At 37.2% G+C, this 21000-nt stretch overlaps 1 protein-coding gene across 1 annotated transcript; it reads right to left on the reverse strand.

The window, feature by feature from the left end:
- Window positions 1-1958: 1958 nt before the first annotated feature.
- On the reverse strand, window positions 1959-20739 carry PPP1CB (protein phosphatase 1 catalytic subunit beta). Its single transcript, XM_010169351.2, has 8 exons — window positions 20680-20739; window positions 18536-18698; window positions 14946-15176; window positions 14495-14599; window positions 9488-9559; window positions 5746-5897; window positions 4341-4475; window positions 1959-3735 (listed from the first exon to the last, which is right to left on the reverse strand). Exons 1-8 carry the CDS (start codon window positions 20737-20739, stop codon window positions 3631-3633), a joined length of 1023 nt encoding a protein of 340 aa, XP_010167653.2. The 3' UTR covers window positions 1959-3630.
- Window positions 20740-21000: the final 261 nt, after the last annotated feature.

A 21000-nucleotide genomic window follows, 5' to 3' on the forward strand; every position in this document is an offset into this window, starting at 1 on the left:
TCCCACTTCTATCCTTTTTTGGCAGAAACACAGCTGAGAGGCTCTCTATTTTCAAACAACCTTAAAACAGGGAAGTAGGCTATTAACAATAAAAGCAACTTCCTTCCACAGATCTGAAGAATTCCCATCGGAGTTTCCCAGGCAAGTAGGCACGCAGCAATTCACTGCACTGGGATACTACATGTGTACCTATTAGCTCCTCTCAACAGAGAGCACAGGACAAATGCAAACTGTCTGCCTAAGAGCATCGTGAAGCTTGGTGACACCTAGCAACGTGGTACACTTGCAGTTAATCACACTAAGCTAGAAGCAAAAAGACCAACTCAGGCTCCAGTGGCCACAAGTACTTCTATGTGTCCAGATGTAGCAAACAATATAATCCACCAGAAAAAGACTCATTACAGTAAGTACTTTCAAGTGAGTCTATTTCTACAGCATTTTTTTGGAAATAGATCAAATCAAGCAGCTAACAATTATGAATATGTCATGCATAGAAAACACTGGCTACTATGAAGCATAAAAAAAAGGTGATGTAAAACAAGAATCTCATATCAATCAACACAAAAGAGACCAAAGAAGCACCCCTTGCAGCAATATTTTAAATTAGATGGAAGCAGGTATTTCTCTAGTGTTCTGGAATCACAAAATGCCTGCCAACCAAAAAGGAACAAGACAAGAGGTTATGTGCCATGTTGTACTCTACTACGAAATCAGGAACGGATGTTACTGGCAGATAAAAGGACATGGAGGGAGAACATGCAAAAATATCCCTCAAATGGTGTGTAATGTTTTAGACACCTCTTAACAGTTCATTTGAGGATCCTCCTGTTACTTCCCAGCACACTAACACTGTGCTACTTAGCAGCATTTTAGGCTTATATGGGCAAGATGTTTACACGGAAAAAACTTATTATCAATTAGACCACTAGCAATTTCCACGGAAGAGTTAATTTTACCTGATTATAACTAGATTCAGGTTCTCTTTTCTGCCTCCTCCAGAATGGACAACAGTAAAAATACTAATGATCTATATTAACTATAATGATCTATATTAACACTGCAAACAAACTGAAGAGGTATGGTGAGTTCTGTTATGTATCTGATGCTCCTGACTTCTTTTTAGTATGGAATAGCAATCATATCTGTAGCAGTAAGGTTATTAAATCATGTCTTTTTTCCACAATACAGGATGAGGGATGTCAGAAGCCATCTCAACTCCCCAGAAGTCAAGACAGCACTCAAATCCTCTGAAAGTGAATGCTGCTATATAAAAATAGCAATGCTTCAGAATACCACCACTAGATCTGGCTTTCTAGTGCCATAAAATAAACTATGAATTTCCTATTTGTTTAGGACACATAAGAAAGCCTGAAGATTTTATTTTCCTTTTGACATAACATCTGTAATACAAGCGAGCATGTTAGGTACTCACATAACAAACAGCTTTACACCTGGACATTTCATGATACAGAAAACATTGTTCCAGAAACTAAGGAAAAAAATTGGGAAGTGTCCATCTGGATGGTTGGTAACATGATGCTTCTTATAATAAGAGGCCAGCACTTGGTAAAACCCAGCATTGTCAGAACTTGTAAAACTAAACCTCAAGTAAGCAACGACTTAGAGCAGGAAATTACCCCGTCAAGGCTTACAGAACAGATTTCACCAATTACCTTGTCACAAACTGAAGTTACTCTCACTTACACAGCTCTTATCACTAACTTTCAAGAACAAGTGTCTTTGAGCAACATCAGGAGAAATCTAATTCATCGTTTTATTCTGGTGCTTGCTTCAAGGTGGGGTAAATTAAACCATTGTTCAAAACCACAGACCAATCCAATATAAATCAGTAACAGATTTATACACTATCAGTTTGTTTTTCTTTTTTTTTTTTAAACAACAAACTCCACACTTCTTGAGTAACAGAAAGGTATGTTAAAATAACCAGTCAGACTTCATTCAAATGAATTAGACAACTTTTACTAAATGAAAAAACCTACATTTAAAATATGCATTTAAAACAAAATGGAATTAGAAAAGAGACTTAAATCAATTTTAAAGAACTTGCTCACTGTGTCAGAAATCAATATATCTCTTGCATTATATAATGTGCCAGTTCATAAAACGTAAGTTACCAGAATCCTCAATTTAACATTTTCAAAGACAATACTAAAGTCAAGAGTTTTACATCTACTGATGCACATTTAGAATGGTATAAATCTGAAGCCTTCCCCCAAAGAATCTTACAAATTTGACAATATTCAATAAAAGCTTTTGTAGTTATATCCCTTAAGTATTGCATCCTAAAGCATCACAAATCTGTGCCTTTCATTTATCTTACTATAAATTTTATATCCTCTCTGTATCTTGCCCTTTGCCAATGTTAACTCTTTTAAGAAAGGAGAGAACTGAAAAGAAATACTGCATAACTCTTGATCATGTACAGAAATTATTGCTACTATAGTACACTACAAAGCAGAAGTCTATACAATAGTATGTGAAATTTGATCATGAAAATCCAAAGGATAATCTTTCGTGACATAAGCCTTATAATCATGTTGGACATTCCTGTAGCGCTTTTAGCTCACCACCCTTCAGCTAGCCTATTGTCTGTTGATGAACATCCATTTAAACACACCCTCTTATGAAAAAGAATGTCAGCTTTCAAAGGCTTAGCAAATAAGGATCTTCATGTTCTGTGGAACTATGTAAGATGAATTTTGATGCAGGTAGGGGAGTTACCTGGAAGCTAAGCATGCCAAAGGTGTTTCATGCTAATAAAACTAAAGCCAAGGTACCACATAATCAAGTTACCAACTAATAGGCAACACCATTTTTGTCCTATTTAAGTTAAATGAAGTGCCACTGCACAGTGTAATGTCAATAATTTAAAACAGTGTAGTGCACAAATTCATGGTGTGGCAGTTTAGGTTAAAAGAAAATCAAGACAGGTTTTTTCTGTCCCAATTTATGTTGGCTGTCAAGCTGTCCAGTCTGGGCATTTTGGACTTAGTTTGCCTTTTAATCACTACAATACGATAAACTTTGCATTAGAATGGGGCACACATTTGGGCGGCATTATTATGAACAATGGGGTGGGGGGCTAGGGGGAGGATAAGATATCAATGGCTGTTCTAAAAAGCCCCTTCCTTATTTCAATTTCAAAGAGAGAGCCAGGAAGTAAGACTAGATACCATATTTGCATCATTCTAGCTACAAAATAACCAAAGTAAAAGCAATCAAGCAACAATAAGACCACTTTACACAAATGGAACATCATGCTCTCATCTGGCTTAACTATTACATCAAGTTTTAACTGGGATGTTGGTCAACTTTAAAAACCGTGGTAAATGTGAATATGTAGTTGCAATAGTTTTTTTTCCTAATAGTTTTTTTTTACTCTATGCTGGATATTAGAACTTGGAGCTATACTTGTTACAATACAGTGTCGCACATCTTTCTACTAGAAAAAATTAATAAAGATCCTTTACCCGTCTCTTTAAGTTAAACGTGTGACATCATAAAGGGTGTCAAATGGCTGGATGGTTTTACAGTGCACACTTATTATATACTGTAATATGGAGTTTTGTCCTTGACAGATCTGATGGTGTTTCTACATTATTCCTTTCTTCACCTCTTCTTCGGTGGATTAGCTGTGCGAGGTGGAGTGACTGGACGACCAGAATTCAGTCCACCATACTGGTACTTGGCTTTCTTTTCAGATGGTTTCAATATCTTAGAGAAAATAAAGAAGCTCTTGAGTCAGTGACAACTAAGAACATTTCAAATACTGCTAAGTCAACACGAAATCTCATTCAACAGGAACAGGGATGGTAGGGAATCACATCATAATCCTACCAATTTCTTAACCCTACATACAACAATACTACTACTTGTAAATCCTTTTAGTTCTACCACTGTGTTAGGGTGGGAAGGGGAAACAAAAGTGGCTGAAAACATGTCCAGGAAGGAGTAGGGATTAAAATCTGGTCACAGTAACCACACTAAAAAGTCCCAATATTCCATTACTCTGTGTAATTACATACCCTGTTCACTAGGTATTATTAAAAAGAGTCACCCAATTAAACTTTGAAATAAATATCTGAATAGAGGGAATAACTTAATATGCAGGAGTTTGGAAAACAGCAAATCCCATACAGTTCTCTGGAGAACAGCTGGTTTGCAGTTCTAATTGTCCACAAACACCAGCCTGCAGTGCTGTCCTTTCTGTTGCTCAAGGATACTACCCTAGACTAACCATGAGCACATCAACAAGTAGATTAAATCAGTTCATACAGCCCAAAATCTAAAGTAATATTTAATGTACAAATAAATCATACCTGAAAGGAACACATCAGAGTTTCATCCACACTCATCATGCCCCCTGCATTGTCAAACTCTCCACAATAATTTGGAGCTGAGAATAGGGTGACCAACTGCCGTTTAGCAAAGAATTCATATCCATCTTCAACCACCTGTCAACACCAGAGAAATCAATACAGCTCACAAAAAAAGGCATAAAAAACCAAACTAGTGTTGAGACAAACAGGCCTTATCTTACAAGAGATGACAAGAACTCATCAAAAAGATATTTTATGTCTTGGCTTTCAGACAGGACAGGTTCAGTCATTTTGTCTTATCTGCACACTGAATGCCAAATCAGGTAGCTTAACCCGTCTGGCGCTTCCAATGTTAAATATGCATCAGCTTGACTGTTCAATATTTTCATACTCGAAGTCCGATTATGCGCTGCCAGTTTAAAGATTCCCAGCGTTTCATGGTTTATACACAGAATTTGGATGTTTGAACTATTAGTTCAGAGCACACAAGGTCTGGATACCATCTTCACTGCAACTGTAATAGTTAAGTTGCACTTATATTGGTGTTGATCACACAAAGAAATCTTAATATTCATTTTACACAAGGACATCTTCTCTAATGTTTTAGCAGTAAAATTGCAAGGAGAAAGATTTAAGCGTTCTGATAGTATACTGAAGCCTAACAGTGACACAGAATAAAAAGCCTAATTTGTTTCACAGCATGAGAAACCTTTTAAAATTGACTAAATAATGAAACTGAAGTGTTACACAGGAAATTGAACCCTGATGTCCACCTAAGTAGGACACTTGCTTAAAGTAACTTAATAAAAACTGCAAAAAAAAAAATGTACATGAAGATTGATGATGCCAAAAATAACCTTGCTTCCTGCACATTTCAGTAAGTCAAACAATCTATGCCATAGTACTCTAGATAGCTGAAGAAAAATGAAGGCAACCATGAAATCTTCTGTACAGACTTGTTTGTAGAAACATTCAAAATGCATGTAATACTCCCATGAAGTGAAGCAGAGAGAGCTTGAGCCACAACTACCAGAGAACTGACAGCTACTACTATAATGGAAGTACTCCAAAACTTCAGTATAAATCTGGAATTCAAGTCACTTTGCCACTTTAAACCTGGACACTTTACCTCTGATGTTTATATAAAATAGTCTTAACAGTAAACAGATGACAGAAAAGAAAGAGAGCAATGGGGAAATCTAGTGTTAGTATTTTACTTCACTGACATTAGACAGTTCAATATGAGTCAACAGAAGAACAATCTCATAGTCCCTTCATGAGGAAGATTTTTTTTCCCTAAAAATAACACAATGTAAAATAAGTTAAAATATATCCTACTGATAATCAGCACCAAAGAGGCAGAAGGAGGAGAGGTTTTAAGAAGCAACAGCAGCATAATTCATACCTGGTGAGCTCGACAGATCAAATCCAGATCATGACGATTCAGAAATTTACTGACCACATCAGCACCAAAAGTGAAAGAGACCCCACGATCATTTTCACCCCAACCTTGTACATCTTTGTCTGGGTCAGACCACAGCAGGTCACACAGCAAGCCTTTAAAAGATAATACAAGTGAAGATGCTCGTCTTAGAAAGTATTATTCTATAATGTAAAATAGTTTTATTGCAATTACCAGAGCAGCTCTCCTAAAGAAAATTGCCTTAGCAACAAATTCAGCAACAGTTAAACTGAGACTCAGACAAAAGATATGGTCTGCCTAAGTTTGGAGATTTTCTCCCCTCACCACTGATGGTAGCTTGAGATGAAACAAGTCAGAGTCAAATAGTTCTCTGAAATAATATTTAATTGCAATATTCATCATGCTTACAGTGAGCATTTGAGGAGTCCAAAATACTGCGGTAGGTGCATTTTAAAAGGCAACCACCAGTTTCATAGCTCAGCAAGAAACCCTAGTTTGAAAGCTGCAGTAAATTTTTAAAATCCTATGCAAGGTCACTCATAAATACAGCAAATAAACTTATACCACAAGCTTCCGAACATGGAACAGCTTTGATTCTTACCTTTGTTGCCAAACATGAAGAACCTTACATGAATCATAGAATGGTTTGGGTTGGAAGTGACCTGAAAGATCATTCAGTTCCAACCCCCCTGCCATCAGCAGGGACACCTTCCACTAGACCAGGTTGCTCAAAGCCTCATCCAACCTGGCCCTGAACACTTCCAGGGAGGGGGCATCAACAACTTCTCGGGGCAAATCAAAAATTTAACATAGCAAAATTCTGATATATTGTTTCAGGTAAAACTTTTTGTTTGCTTGGACTACTGTTGACTTTTCAAAAAGCCTCATGCCAACCAGTCTGGAATCTAAATTAGAACAATAAACCTCTCTGGCATTTTAGCACTAGTCAAGATCTTTTTTTTGCTGCCAACAAAAGGTCAACTAACTCTGGAATTAAAACCAAATTTCTCTAGATCAGCTGCTGTGCCTTTATACCTAGAACTTTCAAAGCATTTCCACATGAGAAAGAACCAGGCTAATTCAACTACAACACAAACAAAAAGCATTCAAAGTGTATTTCATAGTTTTCCATGAAACTGTACTTCCTTTACCTGTGATGGCAAACCCATAGGCATTTAAATACTTAAGAACACTATTTCACAATATGAAGGAGATGCCAGCAGGCTCTTTTATCTGGCACTCAGAAGTTTGAGTTATAATTACATCTGCTTATTTGCTAAACAAAATATTGAAGACTATTTCTTAAATAACAGACCCTTCAAGTTGTAACCAAGCAAAACTAATGCCTGAAACCTACTGTGCAACTAGACCGTTCTGTAACTACATACAGCTATCCAATGGTCTTTGAGGTCAGTCACAGTTCCTCTCTAGCAGAGGCTGAAATTTTATTTGCTTTTAGAAGACAAAGAATAGAGCAAGTACAACTGCATTTTAGATAAAGTATCCACCTAGAAATAAACTCCTGAATACAGTGTATGACAAAAACTTTAGTGAAATTTAGTTCTATATTGAATAACATGCTTTACAAAACAGAATAGTTGCATTGCAATCCCTAACAGCTTCTTATCTTGAATTTCCAAGAAGTGACAGAAGCTGCTTGCCTCAGATACTTAGGAAGCACTTCCTATTCTCTCCCCAGAATCAAATAATCTTTAGGGTTATACACAGCAATAGGCAATTCTATCCTATAATCTTTAGCAGTGGTGAAACAGATCCCTGCAACAAGTTTGTCTAAACTAATTTGCCCAAGTAGGTTTATATTTTAACATGAAACATTTACCATTGCAATAGCTTAGGCTGACCAGGAACATACTGTAACACAGCTGATATGAAGCATTGAAGATTATACAAAAGAGGGAGTTAAGAGTTTCCTAATAAGCAAATGGTTGGCAATGCTGACCAAAACACATCATTTATACCTTGGCCTCACAAAACACAAATACTTTAACTGTTACCAAAGGCAAGTGTGTTAAGTTGGAATACAAAGATAGATTTGAGTGAACAGCTTCCAAACCCCATAAAAATGCCACCAAAATAAGAAGTCTTCAAATCACAGTTGAGGTTGAAAAGACTTTTTCCCCCATCAGGCCAGAAAAAACTATCATGATGATCTAATCTTTTCAGCACAAGCCATACAAACACCTACCAAGAATTTCTGTATGAACACATTCACCAAGGGACATCCCTCCACAAAGGCACAGCTTCTAAGGGCTTGTAACTTTCACAAAAGTGAGACCATTTCAGTTTATTTTCCATTTTTCCATGAGATTTACTTCCATTCTATAGTATCAGTTGCCTTAATTAGGTCCAAAAGGCCAAGACCTTCTATGTCACTGTACTATATGCACACATGCATCTGACAGGACATTTAATTTTACCCCTGCTGGTAAACATCCAACTATTGCTTCTGAAAGCAAAATTAAGACTGCAAATCACTCTGTAGATCAAAAGTCTTTTTAAAAAATCCCTATACTTATTTTTAGGAGATGCTAAGAATACGTATGATTTCAGTGGAGTGTCCATGGAAACCAGAATTACATTCTGCAAGGGCATTCTTGAAGTCAGGGTGGCTCAAGTAGTAGTACTAGCCTGTTGAATAGAACTACCTTTTCTGAGAACCCTGATACATACAAGGATTGACTCGTTTGTACTGATATTTATCTGGTTATGCATTGAGTGAATTTTAAGTAGCATAAAAGGAAGAACAATGTAGTACTACAGAAACACTCATTTTGGAGTCTAGCTATGCTTCTCATTGTCAAGTGTGTATACATCAGCTTGCACAGAAATGCTGTTTAAGGGACAGTAGATATATTAATATTAGTCCCTCCTACACATCAGCACTGAGGAACATTACAGAAAGTAGAATTCTTCTATTCCAAGGTTTAACTGTAATTGTAATTTGTGTTCCAAAAAAGGTTTAGATGAGTTACCTCCTCTGAAAACTAACTTCAGATCACTGTTGATATCAACATTTTAAAAAAATATCCCATGGTACCGCCTGACAGTCTTTTCAACCCACTAGTAACAAAATCTGGAATAAATGGTATGCTGAGGAACATGATTAGATAAACCATTCAGAATAATATTGTACAGAAAGCACCTGCAATTTGCATCCAACATCTATATGCACAGTATTAATGTGTTAGTAGAAGAAAATTTCAGGACTAGCACATTGATACAAGCAATTGAAAACTCAACTGCAGTGAAGCGGGAGCTATCCTTTACAAATTTAAAGAGGAAAGAGACATGGCCCCAAGTAGAAAGAAGCCCAAACACTTGAAATAATACTCAGTAAGCTTTAAACAGTTATGTTCTTTGATAAACTAAAAGGTTTGAGTGTACCTAATCAAGGCAAGAAAAAGAACTAGCTGTTTAGTTTCATTTGAGCTTTCATTAGATTTCTAACTTTGTTAAGGCAAACATGGATCATGTATCCAAGCTCAGATAACATATCCTCCTCTTATGACAAGCAAGAAGAATGTGGGCAATGGCCTCTAACATGTCAGATAACTTAGCAATCAAGACTCATGCCCTGCATAGACATCAAGGAACACTGTACTGGGAACAGAGGTTGTGTTAAGCGATTGCACTGCCTGTACAAAAATTCATTAAACTTGTTTCATCATTAAGACCTATTTACAGTAAATTCCACGTCACTCACCTGTGTCAGGGACATCTGTAGGTCTCATAATTCTCCGAATCTGCTCCATTGACTGGAGATCTGGAGACAGTCCTGTAAGTACAAGAAAACAAGTGACTCATCTACAGATTTTACCTGTAAAAAGGGTTCCAGACAGTTAGAGGTTCAAGTCATACAGCATCCAGTTTTTCCACTGTAATATAAACAAGACAGCTTGCTATAAGACAATTAAGGTCCTGAACAGAGGGACAGATAATAACACATCTGAAATCAATAAGGGGTTTTCCTTGTTTTCCTACCATCCTTTTAACCACACAGCACAGAACTCTGCAGTTAAGTATGTTCTCTTCATCAGCTTACTAGAGAGAACCAGTGAAGGATAGCATTCCCATTAACACAATTAAACTGGATGAAGATAATCTTTTTTACAATCACTTTACTTTATAAAAGCTAAAGGAAAATCCCCTACCCAGCTTTAAAAGATCAAAAGCCAAAGCAGGCTGCAGGTATGACTGGAATCATAAGTCACATCGCCATACTTCAGTGTTTTACCACACATCAGCTGAGCAGCAGTCACTGAATACTAACTAGACAGTGCAACTGCAACAAATGAGCACAGAGGTGTGTTCATCAACTACAGCTCAGCTGCTTAGTCATTTATAAAACCACAGTACCTTGATTACTCAAAAGCTCATTTATCACAGAGACACAGCTCTTTAACGTGTAGTCAAAGATAAAGCATGGGATTCCAAACCACTCTTTGAACAGTACACGCTCTAGAGCTTTTCTACTTGAGGCATACAGGAACAGGCATGAAAGAGAGCCTACTAGATGCTCTAGCATCTTAACATGTCCTTAAATAAGGGTCTTACAATGACTTAAATTACTTAGGCCAAGATCACCTCATTAAGAAAACTGCAGATTTTAAAATAGAGCATGAAGACCTAATTTGTGATGAAACATACTTCATATTAGCAAACAACATCCATTTGACTCAGTCCAGAACTTTGAACATGAGAGAAGAAAACGTCATTGGAAAGGAGTCATCGTATAAAACAATTTCAGCCGACATCAGTTTGCACAGTGGCAATGCTTATGTTACAGGAACAACGACTCCACTGCATTTGACAGAAAGACTTGAGGTACTTTTCTTCAAGTATTAAATTTTAGATTATTTTTGCTGAAGAAGTCTAAAACCTTCCACTCTCATCAGCTTGTTAAAGCTGTCTTCACGATATTACGTTGAGGCTGTGAAGGATGGCACAAATCTTGCATTACACAGTATATCAAAGGAGTTTTAGTCAGTTCTACTTACACAACAATACAGGGATACTAGTATAAATTCGAGTAGATAATCAGCTTTTAAACTTTGACCAATCTAGCACTTCCCCTTCTTCAGAACTGATTTATGAAGATTACATTAGCACAAAGGCACGTGGATTCTACTCTGATTCTGCCCAGCACCACACCCTGAGATAGTAGTGAACAATCTCAGTGAAATAAGCACAACCAGTTTGTTACCTTCTGAGGTTGCAGCTCTCAGTGTTTTAGGTTGCACCCAAAACATTAAGTTATTTAAAAGAAAATATGTTATTACAAACCATGTCTCAACCCTGTAGCTGTTAATTTTTATGCTGTTTTACACCACTGTAAAATAGGAAAATCACACAAAACTGCCTACATGTTTGTAGCCCTCTTTGTAACCACTCAAGAGGTTTTATTTTCCCCAAATATCTTCCTAGTTCCCCCTGCACAAAACGAAATAGCTAATGTCTCAAATTCACAGACAAAATTAAATGAAGGAAATAAGAATACAGAGGCAACTAAAGCTCACTGTCAAGCTGCTGCCGCTACAGTGACTGCTGCAACCTACTGTGTACTGAAAGAAAACTGAAAAGCACATAATTGAATTAAGTTGTCTTGTCACATAATGACAGCTAAGCACAGAAAAAGTATCTTTCAGTATACTGAAATATATCTTTCAGTATACTGAAATATATCTTTCAGTGTACTATCTTCTCGAATTGTAAGAGCACCCTTTCCCTAAGGGAAAACAGAAAATGAATTGTCATTAATCCCGGCAGATTAATCAAATTCAGGCTCTGGAATTGGTAAACTAAGAGTGATTACTTATTTTTATAGTGTAGTCCAAGAAGCTCAGGTCTTTTATCAGGTAGACTTCATTTTAAAATACATTTCGTTATCATTAATGTCACAAGAAAAACAAAATTCCAGAGCTTGAAAATGTGACTCCCATCTCACAGCTGAAATCAAATGCAGCAAGACCAATGTGTTCCATCAACATGACACTACAACATGGACTTAATTTATAGAAACTTGAAAGTAGTCACATAAGGTCTCTAAAGATTAAAACTAGAGAGTGGTGTCATAGATAAGAGGACAATACTGTACAGAATACAAAGGAGCACAAAAGGGAGAAGTCGGGAATGGTTATGGAATAAGCTTTAATGAAGCGAGATAAAGAGCAAAGTCAGAACTAAGTCAAGAGGGCAGCCTCAAGAAAAGGCCAAAGTATGACCTGTATGAGCAACGTGGAAAGACAAGGAAGAGAGAGGGAGATGATGGGAAGGATACAATGAAAGGTTCTTTCAGCAGCATGAACATTTGGAGACAGGGATGGCATGAGAGGTTTGATTTATATTGTGAGACAAAGAACTCAAAATGGCAGATGCCCAGAAAAGTCTGGGTAAAAAAGCTAACTCAGGATGGATTTGAAGCTACTGTAGATAGCCTACTGGGTAAGTTAGGTGCCTTTTGTTTTACTATGTTATGCGGTTTTGCAAAGTTTTATTATATATCCCAGAGGACAATATTTTTAGAATAAACTATGCAAAAATGCGCAATATAGTAAAAAAGGCACCTACCTTATATCTACAAGCTAGCTGCAACCTCCAGCAGAGTTGAATGGTTTGTGTTGCTGCCTCAGTGTTTATTATAGTAGTAACATCATGTAAAGGCGTTGACAGTCCATGACTTCATGGGATCTGGAATGCAGTTTGGACAGGATTGGAGAAGAGTGCAAAAGGGCAGAACTTATTTATGTGCTGAATGTCCACTTTAATTTATTACGAGCACACAGCACATTTAGTAATCTTTTTATTTCACAGCCACAGATCACTTGTGAGTGATATTAATTTCAGTTACAGACGAAGCCTGTACAAGTTTAAGGGACAATTAGCATACATTAAAGTATTAAGTACTGCTCTTTGTAAGTGGATCCTTAAAGCATATTATGCACAAAATAAAAGTTTTCCTACTTGATTAAACAAGAGGTTAATGCCCCCAATACGTTTATAATAAAGAATGGTTTTTTTCGTGAAAAACGGCTTTCTAGGCTTCTTAATCATAGCTTGGGTCTCAAGTGCATATACATATAAAACTAACAGTTTTGTCACAAAACACAGCATTCTACACTACCTGCTAAAGCTTCCTTGATTACCTAAGCTTAATCACTTGCCTGAAACACCACAGTATTTTGTCACCATTCATTCTCTACTGTTTCCCAAATTAAAAAAAAAAGTATAATGATAGTAAAAGAATAATTCCTTTGACAGCTTTTTTGGAAACAAATTTATTAAATGGTTTTAGCCATGATAATTGGCTACCTCAGTGCAGAAGTGATTTTCTATCTCACATTTTTAAAATAATGAAATCTAGCTTGTAAAATAGGTAACAGTTCTTAAAGAAAAAAAGACGCCACACTGAGAACAAGATGAAAAGATGACCTGTGAGAAAACAAGTACTTTTTCTAACATGTCAGTGCTACCTGGAGACTGTCAGACTCAACTGTTTATCACTGTATTAATTCTGGATTTACAGAGACATGACAACACCTCAGAGCATATTATGCATAAGACTCCAATAGCTTATTCTAGCAGGCACTGAAGGCCGAAGCTTTCAAATATAAGATGCAAGAAGAGCCAGAATCATTTTTACAGCACAGCCCATACAGGCAGAGCTCTTGTGAAGATACCAGTATATTAATAAAGGCAGGATGGCAGCCATCAAGACAACCTCACAAAGTCTAGAAGAGTCTGCTCGTGAATTTTGAGTGCATTCAGTCAAACTAAAGGTTTCTGCAGTGCTCTCACTTCCACTAATCTCTAATTATCTCACTGACAATGCAAGTGTGACACCTACCAGACCATCTCTGGACCACTCAGTGCAAGGCATCAAGTTACTTATTAATGGAGGCAGTTGCAAAGACAGCTGCAAAAAGGCAGGATGGCTCTTACTGCAAGTTATTTGGAATTGTTGTAAACTGTCTGACTCTCCAAGGTTCCAAAAACCTGTAAGCATCACTGCCTGTAAAAACACAGGGAGTCCCCTTCTACAAAGAAATACACCCAAGTAAGTTCCAATATTCAGACAAGTCACAAGCCTCAGTCAGATCCAACACCAAACACTTTTTTCACTAGAACAGGGCAGCACTGGGACAGGTGCCCACAGAATATAGATTTTCCAACAGGAAAGGTTTTATGGAGTCTGAGCAAGCCATGGCTGACCTCCTCTAATGGTAACTAATGTCCTACTTCAAGCAACAGGCTTGACTATGTGATTTCAGAGGTCACTTCCACCAACACCTTATGAAACCAGCTAAAGAGGCCAGGAGCTGTGGTTACTTGTACAAGTTATTCTTTCACTTCACTGCTAGGGATGCCAATGTTAGCTAAGGCTGCACTGATAGATGGTAATAGCAACAAGTCACGTGGCAAATTAGGCAAGAATTGTAGCATTCAGCATCCTTCAGAGAGGGACACACTGATGCGAAATACTTACAGATGCACTTGCCCCTCAGGCACAGAGGGCCATGTGCATCGGGAAGGATGACATCTGTCTGCTGCCAGGTGCACAGAAAAGCACAAGGGATAACAGCGACCTTGACAGACAATACAATGTTAAACGTCTCCAGCTAAAAATCAGGCATGCACATCCACACTCCATTTGGTATAGCACTCACCCAAAGATCAGTTTTGACACAGCCTTTAAAAGCAATCGCCAGCTTACCTCCATGACAACAGAAGATCTTCTCATCCACAATGGCTGCAATAGGCAGGCAGTTAAAACAATCTGTGAAGGTCTTCCACAGCTTAATGTTAAATCTCCGCTTGCCTACAAGAACAGCATGCAACATTAGGAAGAGAAGGCCGTTTTCTTAAAGTCATTCTGCAATACATATCACACAATCCAACCAAAAATGTTAGCACACTGTCTTCACAAGGCTTTTTTTCTGTTAGCCTACTTAGTTTTCAATCTCATTCAACAGCTTTTCAATGACAGCAGAGCAAATAATTCTCTATGGTAACTTTAAACTTCGTTTGAAGCGTACTTTGAGAAAGTTTCAAAGCAGGTTCACAGAATACCAAAATCCTTGCAGAGCAAGAATCACTTCTAGAAGCGTCTCCAAAACACAGTATTAGTGTGTAACAGTCTTTCAAAACAAAGAGGCTTTGCTTACATTCATCATAGAATCCATAGATCCGGTTGATGCTAGCACACTCATGATTTCCTCTTAAGAGAAAGAAGTTTTCCGGGTACTTGATTTTATATGCCAGTAATAGGCAAATTGTTTCCAGAGACTGTTTGCCTCTGTCTACATAATCTCCAAGGAAAAGATAATTAGCTTCTGGTGGGAATCCTCCATATTCAAATAATCGAAGCAAGTCTGTATACTGACCATGAATATCACCTAAATAAGAAAATGTTTACCAAGGATTAATGCAACAACATAAAGAGGACACAAATCAAGAACTTAAGTCAGCCAGTCACTTTTTATTAACTGATTTTAAAAAAACCCCATTAAAATATTTCCTTTAAAAACAGATAGGCATTAGATATCAGAAAAGTGAGAACCATGTTAACATTGCAAACTTAAGTACTCACTAAATGTAAATAACTCACAGTATTTGCAGAACTGCTATGTCAGTTATGAAACCAATCTGAAAACCAAAAGCTACAGAAGTCTTCGCAATTAAACTTAAGCTTTCTAACCAAGCTCTAATTTGTTCAAATTAAAACAAGGTGAGAAAAACAACCTCTAACTGTTGTTGAGTTACATGGCCAGGAAGCCAATGTATTAACAAAAAGTTAAATCACATTATTTACTGCAAAAACATCAGTAAAGAATCTAGACAGACTGGAGAGAAACTGCACATTGTGCTAGCAGAGAGCATTTTACATCAAAGGTCAACTACTTGTCCCCCCATAACATTGCTGTACCAAGATCCCCATGCTCCAGCATTTAGGATAACTCCTCCTTTAATACAATTATTCATATAAAAACAGTACAGGGAATGAAAGACCAATATCCCTAATGAGGTATTCAATGCTGCAGGTATATCTTAGGAAAATTGACTGCCATGTCACTCACCACACTGCCAGCTTTAAAATTAAGAAGGCTTTCCATGGAACAGCTCTGTGTGGCAATTACAACACCACAGCCTACCATATCAGACTAGCCAAAACTAATTATCTGTGAGCTGCCCATAAGGTCAAAGAAGATACCAAAGCTGTTCTACAGGAACTCCTAGAATACATGCAATGTATTCCAGCTGACTGCAGAATTCATTACCAAAGTGACTGAATGCAAATACAGCTGTGCAAGAAGCCTTCAGTAAGAGCTGTATGCTGTTTAAATTTAGTGCCTTTTAGTCCCTTACACCAAGCATTCCATAAATGCATTTTCACTTTTGCTGCTTGTTCAGTGGCAAAATCCCAGCTTAAGCACAGCTATTCTCCAGTAGAGCACGAGCTACCTTGGCCTTAAAAAAGCAAAAAACCCAACACACGTCTCTACAACTATTTCCATAACCTTAAAAAAGAAAAAAGGTTGACAGAACTGCATGGTCTCCAGTTCAATTCTTAAAGCATACAGTGGTAAGCAGAGTACATAGCTATATTCCTCTTTACTCTTTCCATGAGAAACGCAATTCCTTTAAGCAGCATTCTTGCACAACTATTTCTCTCTCAGGGAGAAGAAACACTTTCCAGTTTTCCTCTAATAACAGGGAATGTTACCTACTACCCAATTCAAGACACAATCTGAAGTTTCAGTTGCTAAAATAATTTTCACAGATGTTGCAACAAGAACAATTCCTATTCTGCTTGGTATTTAGAAGTCTCCAGGTCATAAACAGAAGACAACATAGAAGACCCCTCAACAAGTCATTGCTATGCTGAGTCTAGTACTCCAGAACTACACTATCAATACATTCTCCAGACTTCACCACCATCAGAATTAACTACCAAGCAACCATACTTCAGAAAGAATATTATAATTGCATTCTTTGTCTAGAACTACTTTAAACTGCACACATGAGCCAGAGAGATCAAAGCACTTAAAGAGTAAAGGAGTATTTCATAGAAACAACTTTGTAAAGGGAACAAAGCACTTACTACTCCATTCAAGACACTTGGCATTTTAAAATACAGCTTCATATGGGCACAAGTTGAAGTCGACCAGATACAAAGCCTTACAGTAAAAAGTGCACCTATTATAAATGAGCGTTTACATAAGAATATCTTTCATCTTACATTAAAACACAGCCATTCAAGATGCAAAAGCTTATTTTGAACTGACTTGATTACAAGAGAAGACAATCCTGTAATGGTTCTTCAGGCATTGCCTGAACACTAAAATAGTAGATCAAAGCAGTACAGCTACGTATTTTGCTCTTGGTGAAAGCAATCATCTTTCTTTCACTTTTATCTAAATGCATCTTTGACAATTGCTCTAATATTAAATTTAGATGCACCTGACACTTCCTGGTGCTATCACTGTGTTTGGACTCCAATTTTAAAATAACAAATGCCTTATTTAACTGTGTATTTACTACCCTATTACTGTGCATCTAACAGTATTTTCAACTACCTCGATTTAAGCAAATCACACTCTGAAGAAGGCTAATTATACTTTGCAGACCTTGACTTATGTACAACCTATGAGTTTTCATTTTTTCTTTATCCAGGAATACGATAAGACTACTGTAGCCTTTTCAGCATAGCATAAACACTACGTGGCAAATCTGGATTTTACCTTCAGCTTTATGTCATTATGCAAGCTGGTCTGGCTTTTCCTCCCCATCCTACCAAGCAATTAGTCATTTAAAAATGACTTTGTTATTAGTGCTTTTTAAAAAATATCTTTAATTGGTAATATCCTAGCTTAATGAAAGAAACATCACTACATTAGGTCTGCCAGGAAGAAGCCTAGGAAGAAGCTAGTTTATCTTCGAGCATGTAAGTAACAACAAATTCAAGGACTGCTTCTATTTCAATATTATCACACTTTAAGAAGCCTAATTCAAGAAATTCTATGCCTTCTAAGACTGCGTCTGCTGTTAATAACTTGAAGGATGACTACAAGCCGGTATTTACAATGCTTTTACAACAGTTTTTAACAAGCTTGCATACCTATTAACAGTGTACTTCTGAAGAAGTCTAGCATCTTGTAAAGGTTTAGAGAGGTAAAGAACATGCACGTTTTAGTTTTATCCATATTTGACAGCAATAACAATGTTAAAACTTGTTATAAAGCTCAAGGAATTTACTACATGGTAACTAATCCTAATTTAACAGTCTGCATCCAGTTTTATCTTTTCAACTGAATGACTAACAATGCTTTATTCAACACTACTTTTGAAGTGTTCCATCTCACATGTAAAGATCTTTGTTTTGCTTATGCTTCAGAGAAGAATACTACAACATTAAACTTTTGTTAGTCTTAAAGCTACCTGCTTTTTGAAATAGTGATCGAAAGAGTAGCAGCTCTGTGCAAGCAATCCCTAGGAAAGTAGAAGGGATGGGCTGCAAAATTTGCACTAGATGAGGGCACAAGCAGCTCTTGCTGCCAACGGAACTGGTTTGTGAACAGCACTGGAAGCATCAGCAATCTATGAACTGCTAACTGCCTTTTCTCATGAAGACCTCACTCTAATCCGTACCACCCAAGTCAAGGTCACTTGCCTATCTCAGTATCCTTCCAATCCACCCAGTACACAACTAGATTAAAATATCTACAGAAAACACATGCATATTTAGTTTACATACCACAAATTTTCAGAGGTGCCTCTAGTTCCAGGAGAATAGGCTGGCTAAGAAATATTTCCCGTGATTTTATGCACAAGCCCCGAACTTCTGCTTCGGTCATCTGAACAATCTTCCCAGGACGACATCCTCGTACTGAAATGAGATGTTTAACAATTAAAGGTAACTACCACACAGATACACAGCAATAGGTAAGTGCAGTTGAGCTGTATTTGAAATCTCTATTTGACAAAAAGCCAGCAGCACACTCCAACATATCTACCAAACGTGTTGGAATTATGTATTCCAACAAATTCTAAAATTAATCTCTGATACTGTGGTAATCTGTGCTTAAAGGTCTGTATGCATTCCTGTTAAATCATGTTATTAGAATAGAATTTAAGCCTTGCTTTCATCCACATTTGGATAAATAGCAACTTCAAAAAGTGTTAGTATTAATAATTGTATTATGCCAGAGTATTCACAATAGGAAAAAAAACCCCAAGAATGGAAATCCTGAAAACACTTTCACATTAGCACAAAATAAACTTTTTTAGGACTGTTGAGTTCAACAGGGCTAGCTAAATATGAAGAAAGAAACACAGGCATGGCAGCTGAAATTGCCATATTAGGAACATCAAACTAAAATCCATGAAAGCTTGATGAAGCCACCATTCATATATAATGCATCTTGAGTTATTGGAACCTTACACCCAAAGACATTCTAATTAGAATGCAACTGAATTCCAAACCCATTAAGTCAGGTATTCAGACCTATATTTAGCACTAAGTTTTCAAAAGTATTCACATCATCCTGTTCCAACCAACATCCTCTGGCAAGTTTATCTGCAGCTGCTTATTTCCACAAATATCTGTACAATTCCTCTGTCAGAGGCTTTAAAGTGTCTTTAATGAGGTGGCAAAATAGAACAAATGTGTCTGCACTTTGGTTGATCCAGTTCAGCCTTGCATCTCAGCATAAACCAAACTTCAGAGTTCAAACTAGTAAGCCCGAATGTATCACTGTCTACAACAGGCGAACATCCTGTTCTGCCAGCTGCTGTAGATGGAAGCAACATTCAGCATTAAACCACGGCAGTACCTACAAGAGAAGGTGGTATGAAACTTTAGCAGTTCAAACTCAAATGCTTTCAAACTCAAACATAATAAAACATTACTTCATAAAAATTTTAGCTGCAACTTCAGGAAGTCTAATAAGATAGATGTGCAAACAGAATAGTAAAAACTAGTTCACACAAAGTTCCCAGCTTGCCTGCTTCCCCTCTCCAAAAAAGAGGACTAAGCTCACAACTTTTTTTTTTTTTAATTAATATAATCTCCCTTTTCCTTTTATTTCTGCTTAGCTCCTAGAAAACATACTTTACTGAGGAGATCAGTATCATTATCTACATTGTGCAATGGGGAAAAAAGGATATGAGGGTGAACAGTTTGTCCTAGGTCACATAGTACTACAGTCCAAAGTGTTAAGCTCAAAAAGCTCTGCTCTGGTTATCACTGCGTACTTCTCCCAGTGTAACTGCACATCTGACCATTCCAACACTGTGCTACGGATTTTTATTCTTAATAAACAACAGACACAGTTGTTAAACTGAGATTAGGAAGCAGCCATGGGAACATGTGAAAAGGCAAAAATGAAGAATGGTTCTCTCAAGCAGGGAAGAGAAGATGTGACACTAGATCCTGGGACAGCCAGTTTGAGTGCCAAAACAGCAGGAGGGTTAGTCTATTTGCAGGGAGGATGCACTGGAAATACTTAGCTCATTAGAATCCCACAAGAACAAGGCTGTGGCATATAGGACTTCTTTCAGTGAAACTCTGAATCAGTACCAGGTGATATTTACCACATGGTAAGTCACATTCCTTTTGCTAATTAAGATTTCAACCATACTTGAGAAAGTAAACAGCTTATTAACACTTTTCTGTTATTCTTCGTGCATTAAGATGTTGGCTTACATATTAAAAGAATACAAAGGCAGACATTAGACACAATCAAGGTGACTAGAAAACAGTAAATGTCTACAGGCTTCCATTTTATCACATCTCGAATGTCTACTAAGTGATGCACCTAGAGGTACATCTTCAGCCCCAGAGATTATTAGCAAAAAGAAAACAAATCTCAGGCTTGACAGCTTTGCACAGGACTCTACCATCCAATTTGTGAGGTACAAAAATGCTCTAACAATCTCCACCTTTTCAAACACTTGCATTCCGGCAGCTTATAATGATCCCTTTCATAGACCACAAACTCATTTTGGTAGGCACAATAAACTGTCACCAACATGAAAAAGCTCACACCTGAAAGAGTAGAGTCTTAGTACCACAGTGACTATCATTTTATTGAAGCAATTGCTATATTTTAAACCCATGGCTAACAACATCAAGGTCATGACAAAGCAGCATGCAACACTAGTTTCGCAGTTCCATTTTTCCTCTACAAACTGTGCATTTTTTTTAACCTGTTTTGATAA

The sequence above is a fragment of the Antrostomus carolinensis genome, unplaced genomic scaffold (assembly GCF_000700745.2).
Source record: "Antrostomus carolinensis isolate BGI_N321 unplaced genomic scaffold, ASM70074v2 scaffold8906, whole genome shotgun sequence".
NCBI classification, from domain to species: Eukaryota; Metazoa; Chordata; class Aves; order Caprimulgiformes; family Caprimulgidae; genus Antrostomus; species Antrostomus carolinensis.